The sequence below is a fragment of the Prionailurus viverrinus genome, chromosome D3, assembly GCF_022837055.1.
Source record: "Prionailurus viverrinus isolate Anna chromosome D3, UM_Priviv_1.0, whole genome shotgun sequence".
Taxonomy (NCBI): domain Eukaryota; kingdom Metazoa; phylum Chordata; class Mammalia; order Carnivora; family Felidae; genus Prionailurus; species Prionailurus viverrinus.
In genome coordinates this window covers 21,418,599-21,427,744 of record NC_062572.1, presented here as the reverse complement: position 1 = coordinate 21,427,744, position 9,146 = coordinate 21,418,599, and the positions used below count along the sequence as shown (strand labels likewise).

General features: G+C 48.1%; 1 gene segment (V, D, J or C); it reads left to right on the top strand.

The window, feature by feature from the left end:
* Positions 1–3,874: 3,874 nt before the first annotated feature.
* LOC125148952 (immunoglobulin lambda variable 5-37-like) lies at positions 3,875–4,545 on the top strand. The segment is given in 2 exon segments: positions 3,875–4,035; positions 4,157–4,545. Coding segments are annotated over 2 exon segments (420 nt in total).
* Positions 4,546–9,146: the final 4,601 nt, after the last annotated feature.

Genomic DNA, 9,146 nt, shown 5'->3' with positions numbered 1-9,146 from the left:
TAAAAAACAACCCATGTTTACTAATGGACCCATATTTATCTTTATAGTTTTTCTGTACTAAGACAAAAGTAGATAAACAGATGTTTAACATGAATGTTTTATTATTTTACCTTATTTAACTTGTAAAACAAATAAAGAACTACAATTGTTAGGAAGCCATACTCTCCGTAGCAATTGGTAGATTACATGCAATCCCTATCAAATGTCCAAATGTCTATTTTGCACTGTAAGAAAAGATGACCTTAAAATTTCTGTGGATTTGCAGGGACTCAGAACATCCAAAAAATCCTGAAGAAGAACACATTTTCAGGACTGACAATTCTAGATTTCAAAACTCACTGGGACACCTGGTCGGCTCAGTTGTTTGGGAGTCCGACTTCTGTTCAGGTCATGTTCTCACAACTGTTGAGTGCAAGCCCCGCATTGGGCTCTGTGCTGAAAGCTCGGAGCCTGGAGCCTGCTTCCGATTCTGTGTGTCCCTGTCTCTCCGCTCCTCCCCTGCTCGCACTCTGTGTCCATCTCTCTCTCTCTCAAAAATATATAAACATTAAAAAAAATTTTTTTTAGATTTCAAAACTCACTTACAAAGCTATAGTCAAGATGAATGTGGTACCAGCCTAAGGATAGACAGAGGTATAAATTAAACTTATCTCGGGGCACCTGGGTGGCGCAGTCGGTTAAGCGTCCGACTTCAGCCAGGTCACGATCTCGCGGTCCGTGAGTTCGAGCCACGATCTCGCGGTCCGTGAGTTCGAGACCCGCATCAGGCTCTGGGCTGATGGCTCAGAGCCTGGAGCCTGTTTCCGATTCTGTGTCTCCCTCTCTCTCTGCCCCTCCCCCGTTCATGCTCTGTCTCTCTCTGTCCCAAAAATAAATAAACATTGAAAAAAAAATGTAAACTTATCTCAGAGGCCAGAAAGAAATCATTCATCTATGGTGAACTGATTTTCAAAAGGGTTCTCAAAGAATGTAGTGTGAAAAAAAGTTCTCTCCTACCAATGGTGCTGGACCAACTAGATATCCACACACAAAAGAATGAAGTTAGACCCTTACCACATACTATAAACAAAAATGGATGTAAAATGGATCAAAGATCTAAATTTTAGAGCTAAAACTATAAAGATCTTAGAGGAAAACAAGAAGGAAATCCCTATGATTTTGGGGTTTCGCAAGAGATTCTTCACTTAGGATATCATAAGAAACAGCAAAAAAAGGGGGGGGAGATCATCAATTGAGCCTCTCAAAAGTTACTATATTTGAACACCCAAATATACTATCAAGAAAGAAAATGCAACCCTAAGTATAATCCCATCTCCCAGACACCACTGAAGGAGATAAGAAATGTCTGGGACAGCCTAGCTCCAGCCATGGGTTCTCAGTAGGACTGTGACCACCATGGTGTAACCTCTTCTCCTTGCGTTCTCTTCTTACCACACAGGTAAGGACGGTCCTCGGTGACCCAAAGCAGCCTCTGAGCCTATGTCCACACCTTTGGATCAGACCTCCGAGCAGCTTCACCTCCATCCCTGCCCCATCACCCATGAGTGTGGGTGTTTGCAAGTTCTTTCTGCCAGCTTGTGCTGACTCAGTCACCCTCCTTGTCCGCATCTCTGAAGAATCTAATAGACTCATTTTCACCCTGGGAAGTGACATCATTGTTGTTTTAAGAAATATGCATAATGGTGCCAGTAGAAGCCATGGAATCCTCTGTGGTATCTCCTGCGATTCAAGGCGGGGTCAAATACCACACCAGAGATCCCAGTGCCCTGTCATTTTCTGGATCCAAAGATGTTTTGACCAATGCATATGTTCTGACGTCTCTGGAATCTTGTGTGCAAGGAAGTGACTCTTAGTGTCATATATGCCAAGATAGTACCAATGCTTACACAGTGCTTTAGATCCATGGGGAAGTGAGAGAAAATCTCCCTCCACTCTCTAGACCTGGTGGCATCCCCTGTCAAGAGGTTCCAGGAGTGACTTTTGTTGTCAGATCTTCCAAAAATTATTTGTTGTCCGGGAATAAGATGATCTGAGAGTGCCATATCCCTTCCTTCAGTTATATCTTCAGAGTGATCCTTACTCACCCTGTGTTCATATTTTCGAAGGCAAACTAGCTTGTTCAGAGTTACAAATGACTCAGTGGAGGAGAGCCTGGCTGTCTCAGTGGTTAGAGCATGCAACTCTTGACCTTGGGTTCATGAGTTCAAGCCCCACTTTAGGTACAGAGGTTACTTAAAAACAAACTGTTGAGGGTCACCTGGGTGGCTCAGTTGGTGGAGCGTCCAACTCTTTGATTTCAGCTCAGGTCATGATCCCAGGGTGTTGGGATCGAGTCCTGTGTCAGACTCCACACTCACTTTCTCCCTTTTTCCTGAGATGGAGCTCTGCTGAGCTCCTGAATTCCCTGGTGCTGGGCAGTGCCTTCCCAATGAGCAGATCTGAACAGATCCCTTAACAAGGAAGATAGACAAAATGACTATTACACATGCAAAGTGATTTCCAACTTCATATGTCATTGTGGTATTACAAATTGAACAAGGACGTACCAGAGGCCTCCCATGACCATGGATAAAGTTCAATACAGTGACAGCAGCAATACTACAGAGGATTTGGGGCAGCAGGAACTCTCATTCACTGCTGGTGGGAGTGCGAAAAGCCCCATCACTTGGGAAGATTCCTTGGCAGTGTCTTCCACGGCAAACAAAGCCTTAAGGATAATGCAAAAAGAACAGTCCTACGGATTACTCTAAATGAGGTTCTTGTGTGCAAACGAGAATATGCACCTAAATGTTTCTTGCTGTCTTATTTATGATTGCCAGGACTCGAAAGTGACCAACGTACCCTTTAGAATGGGTAAACAATATCTGTGTGTCCACGCGTGGAATAGGACGCAGGAGACAGACATGAGTTATCAGGCCACAAAACACATGGATGAAACTTCCATGCATATGTCTTAGTGTCAGAATCCACTGTGAAGAGTCTGCAACAGTGAGCAGGGGGGATGAGGGGCTGGGACCCAGGCCTTGGGTCACTGTGCATCCCATGTCCACCAGAGGGCGATGGTGTTCCCCCAGTTCCTTAGCCTGAAGGTCCCCTTTCCCTGTATCTAGAAGGTTCTCCTGATGATTTTCACAGATGGGATTGCAAGTCTCCCAGAACACGGAGGTGAGGTCGCAAGATGGCCTTGAAGTGGTCCCTGCACTGTCCCACACCTGCAGCACCCTCATCAGGGTTTGCTTGTCTTGTCTAGAGGGACCCAGCATGCCCATTCTACGTGTCCTTCTGTGTGAGTGTGTGTTCCCTAGGTGAGCTCCTGTCCACATCCGGCACCCAGAGCCAGCATGCATTGTCTGAGCTGGACCATTGGGACAGATGGTTTCTATTCCCTCTCCCATGTGTCTTGTCTTCAGCTCCATAGTGGTTCACAGGTTCTCCTGGGTCAGGACTGCATGTGTCCTTGACACAGACCCCCCCATCCATGAATGATACCTGATGGTACAGCAAGATCTTTCTCTTTCCCTGGAGGATCACTCTCAGGTGGTGGAAACATAGACACCAAGGAAGCCTGCATTGGCAAACGAGAGGTTCACCCAGACACCAGCAGGGGGCATGGTGACAAGGTCTGGGGGTTTCTGCAGGATGGGGGCTCCATGCTGAGAAGCCCTCCATGAAAGAAAGCCCCAGGGCTGGGCCCCTTGTTTTTAGTGGGGACAGGGCATCTGTGTCCTCTCTGTTCCTGGACGAATCTCTGAACTTGGGCCTGTGTGTGGTCCCAACAGCTGCTTCTTCCAGGCCCACCCAGGGGAAACCAGTGCATTACATAGTCTTGCTGTCAACGTGCTACAGGCCTCTAAGTGCACAGGAGCGAGAAGCAGGCGTGGGTCCCATTTGCATGAATAGCCCCTCCTTGTGAGCTCTGTGGACTGGGGATAAGACAGGCTTGGGCAGCCCAGCCCCAGCTCTGTGGTCTAGGAAGGGCGTGTGTCATCATGGCCTGGACCCATGCTCTCCTCGTGCTCCTCTGCCACTGCACAGGTAGGGACCGGACCCAGGGCCCCAGGGTGGGCCTGCAGCCAGGGTCAAATCTCTCTGGCTCAGCTCCCTAGTCCCATGTGCGCTATTCCTTCTCTTCTCTCTGCTGTGTCTGTGTTTGCAGGTGCCCTGTCCCAGCCTGTCGTGACTCAGCCAGCCTCTCTCTCTGCATCTCTGGGAGCAACAGCCAGACTCACCTGCACCCTCAGCAGGGACGTGAGCGTTGGTAGTAAAAACATATACTGGTACCAACAGAAGCCAGGGAGCCCTCCTCGGTATTTCCTGTACTACTACTCAGACTCCAGCAATGAGCTGGGACCCGGGGTCCCCAATCGAGTGTCTGGGTCCAAAGATGCCTCGGCCAATGCAGGGCTTCTGCTCATCTCTGGGCTGCAGCCTGAGGATGAGGCTGACTATTACTGTGCAATCGGGCACAGTAGTGCTGGTCACGGTGACACGAACTCATGGGGAAGTGGGACAAATACCCAGTCTGCTTAGACCACTGTACTCTGACTCTCTGAAGTCTAATATAACTTGAATGCACAAGTACTATACTTGGGTGTAGCTACTGGATCTGAATGTCCTTCTTCCCAGTTTCCTACCAAACCTGAGTGAACTCTCTGGAAAAAAGAAAAAAAAAAGAAAGACAAACGACAACAACAATAAAGCAAACCAAAGACAACAAAAAAGTCATAATGATGCAGAAATTTCGCCTACTGATTCACACATAAAATTAGAGCCTGTGGATTTGGCTTTTTTCTCTTCACAAGGGTAAATCAACTTGCCTTTTTTTCTGGTCAGAGTGTACAGACCAACTTCCCAGCAGACAGTCCTCCACTGCATGGCCTGTGTTCCTCCAGGGGTCAGAGCAGAGGCCTTCCCTTCCCTCCAGGCTCCTGTGCTCAGGGCTGACTCAGTAGCTCTGTGTCCCAGCGAGGAGACACTAAGGGATCACAGGCGCAGAGCTGGCCTGGCCCACTGGCTGGGTACCTGCCGTTCATTTGTGATGTCAGGAGAGGGTGACTGCCCCTGGGAGAAACTGTGTGTGCCAGTCAGCAAACTTCTCAATGGGGCTTGTGAGGGAAAGGGGGGAGTGCCACCATTGCACCAAAATTCTCAGTCTGCTTGAGAGGTTTCACCAATGTGACTTTCCTACAGCTGACATCATCAGGGCCCACGGCAGACTTGTGGCTGGTTTCTGGAGCCCAGAAGAATGGACTGTGTCCTCCTCTCCTCTCCTGCCACATCGGGGTTGTCCGTGATCCATGCAGTAGAGGGGCTGTGGGGCACTATGTTGTATAAAGGAAGTCGATCCCATGAGCCTTTCCAGGAGAACGTCTTGTCATTTGTGACAGCATGGACGAACCTGTGGGACATGACCCTAAGAGAAATAAGGCCTACACAGAAAGGCAAATGCTTTATCTCATTTACATGTGGAATCTACAGGAAAAAATAATAAAATCCGTCAATTTTTAGTGATGAGGATGGGTTAGAATAGGGTAACACATATAAAGATGGGAAAGAGATTTGTGTGAGTGCAACTTCTTAAACATAATTTGCATTTTCAGCTAGTAATTTTTAATTATGAAAATACACACAACAGATATTTACTCTTTTCATTACTTTCTTGTGCAATTCAGAGATATGAAATATATTCGCCATGTTGTGTGACCATCAAAACTCCCCATTTCTCAAAACTTGTTATCATCCCAAACAGTAACTGTGCACCCAGTAGGAAAATGGGTCAGCTGGGTATACAGAGAAGCCAGGGCCCCAGGAGCCCATGACAATGCAGGAAGCAGCAGAGGGCAGAGGGCAGCTCCCATGGGGCTCTTTGCTGATGTGGCCTGACCCAGGTGGGCTTCTTACCGCGGAATGACCATGTGGGTGCACGTTGCAGCCCATGGCACGGGGATCCGTGTGCCCGCTGCAGGGGGTCCAGAACTCTAGTTTTCTTTCCCAAAGTGTGTCAGGGAACATCCGTGAGAACTGAGGACCTCCTATGAGGCATCTGCGATATGATTCGTGCTTATTCTTGTCTGAATTCCCTGCAAAATCCATGTGTGCTCTCCTCCAGAGTCTGAGGAAAGCCCTCATTTTCAGTCTCCATTCTCTGTGCTTGTCAAGGGGAACTTGCACTTATTTCTGGTCTTCTTATTTATACTATTTGGGTATTTTTAGTTTTATTTATTTATTTTAAGAGAGAGAAAGAGAGAGAGAGAGGAAGGAGCAGAGAGAGAGGGAGAGATTATCCCAAGCAGGCTCAGAACCCGGCTCAGGGCTCAATTTTACAAGTTGAGGTCATGACCTGAACTGAAATCAAGAGTCTGACACCCAACCGACAGAGCCACCCTATTTCTGGCCTTTTGAATCTGGAGCATTAATATATGTGTCTGTTTGGGGACCGATAGCATACCAATTATAGGTAATGTAGAAAATGCAAAGTTTGATGATGATAGAGAGATAGAATATACTCACGTGATCTATAGCCATGCACCGTCATTGATCTACCTCATCGAGGTCAGTGCAGAGGGTAATGGGGACTGGCCCACCAGAATGGGAAGTGAGATGAGAAAACTGGGCTGTCCCCTCAGGGCTCCCGAAAAGGGCGTGGAGGGGCGTGCATGCTCTCCACTCTTCTGCTCACTGGGCAGAAACATCCTCTCTGAGCGGTCCACGAGTCTTGGCCCCAACAACACAAGTCTCTAAGTAGTGGGAGGAGCCCAGGGTGATTCATGCTGAGGAGGCCCTGTGTCTGCAGCAAGGACTGAGGTGTGGTGGCACCTGCAGCACAGGAAGAAGCCCTGAGGGAGGAGAAGATCTGGCCCTGTGTGGGGGTGGACAGTATGCCAGGCTGACTGAAGTCCTTAGTGCCCTGGTGTCTCTCTCACAGCTCCAGGATGTCCCTTCCAGTCATGGGTGCAGCTGGACACTGAGACAGCAGGGGGCGCTGTGGGCCTGTCCCCGAGGGGTGTGTGTGGGGGCAGAGGTCCCAGCTGAGCACCCAGGCCTGGAGCCCTGCCTTGTGCCCCCTGCAAAATTGTGCCTAGAGGAGTTTCCCTAGTCCCACCCCACACTCAGCTGTCACCACATTCAGTCCCAGGGGAGGGAGAGATTTGCATGAATGCTTCCTCTCTCTCTTCCAGGAAGGCAGAGGATAAGAGAGGCTTTGTGCAGGTGTCTCCCTTGAGGGCTCAGAAGCACAGCCTGGGGTGTCTCCACCCTGGTCTGGATCCCTCCCCTCCTCACCTTCCTTGCTCTCTGCTCAGGTTACTGGCTGTGGAAAGCGGAAGAATTGCTTCTGGGGGACTCCTAAGTTGCTTGTTTCCCCCATTTTGAGAACACACTGTGAGTAATAACCTGACACTGACCTGTGTCTCCACTGCTCTGTTGCTGGGTCCTGGGCACTGTCTGTGTTGACACAAGAAGCCTCTTTATCAGGGTCTGTGGGCTAGAAGATCACCCTCAGCTGCACTGGAATCAGCAACCATGTTGGGTTGTATTATGTGGGCTGGTACCCACAGATTCCCCACCGTGTCCCCAAAGCTGAGATGCTCAGAAGCACTAGGCCCTCTGGGATCCCAGCTGGGTTCTCGAGAACAGGGCCTCTCTGATCATCTCGGGCCTGCGGCCTGAGGACGAGGCTGGTCATTACTGACACAGTGCTCTAAGCCCGTGGGCAAATGATACAGCAACGTGCCCCAGTTTCCCATGGTCACTGCCAGTGACAAATAAACAGGGAGACCGAGGACACCCCGGAGGGTCTGAGGGTCTGACTCTCTGAGCACAGAACAACTATGAAGAGTCAGTGACAGTAGCTGCGTCTTGTGTTGTTTTCTTCTGAAAATAAGACAAATCTCTTAAGATAATTTACAGGCATAAAGTGCAGTGATTTAAATGGTACGATTCAGTGGTCTGTAGTATGTTTCCTGAGTTTGGCAAACATCATCAGGATCAAATTGACAACATTTCCATCACCTGCAGAAAAACCCCTGACCCCCGAGCAGTGAGTCCATGGACCCCCTGCATCAGCCCTTTGGAGCCAAAAATTCCTTTCTGTCTGCAGTGATTTTCCTGTTGTGCACATTTCACAGGTGCCGAATCACAGACCACTTGCCCCCGGAAGCGCACCTTTCAGTGGCATCAGCGTGTGCATTGTTGTAGGAACATCATGGGCACCATATTTAAATACAGGGAACGTTTCATCCTTTCATCTAGAGACGTGTTCATCTTGTGCCGAGGACACGCGGATCTATCTAGATGGCTGCAATTTTAATAGAGGCTGTCGAAATAACATAATTATTTACCATGATGTTGTGTAATGACAGATTCTTTTTTAAAAGTTTATTTTCCGATGGCTATTGTCCACCATTGTCAATTTTTATTTTGTAGATTTTTGCATACTGCAATTTTATTCAATAATTTAGTCGGCGTTGTTTATTATTATGAAGAATAATATTATGTGTTACGGTCCATATTTCAAGTTTTTGTTTCATACATTTTTCCTTTCCTTGTGGTGGGGAGGTGGGCTCTCTGGCCTTTCTCTTTTTCCCATTCCCTCATGCCCAGCAGACTCTACATGTCTCCTCCCCCCTCTTTTTCCTTCGTGAGATGTTTCCAGAACGTCCTTCCTGACTTGGCTTTCTCTCCCATCTACCCACAGCACTGCATCTGAGACCTCCCGTTTCACTATTGCTTGCCCTCAATGCCCATCCTGTGGTCAGGGCTTGGGTCTCTCCACTTGCTGTCCTGTGTCTTCACTCTCAGGGGCTGCTTCAAGTGATGGTGGTTCAGACCCACGGCTAGCTTTCCCCTTCTGTCACCCCAGCCTTTTTGGGAACTGACTTCTCTTTCCACTGACACTCATGATTTGTGGTGTGAGCCTGGGAGCCAGGCCACCAGGGATTCTGGGCTGGTTTAGTGTTCATTTATCATTGATTTTCACTTCCAGGTTGGAGAAGTTGATACATAATAAGTCTCATTTGGATATTACTTCAGCTACCCAGAATTTTTCATGAAATATATTGTTAAGTCTAAACTAATAACAATAAAAGGAGACCTCCCTTAACAACAGATACCTTTAAAATTATTTCGTTTTTTTAGAACTTACTTTG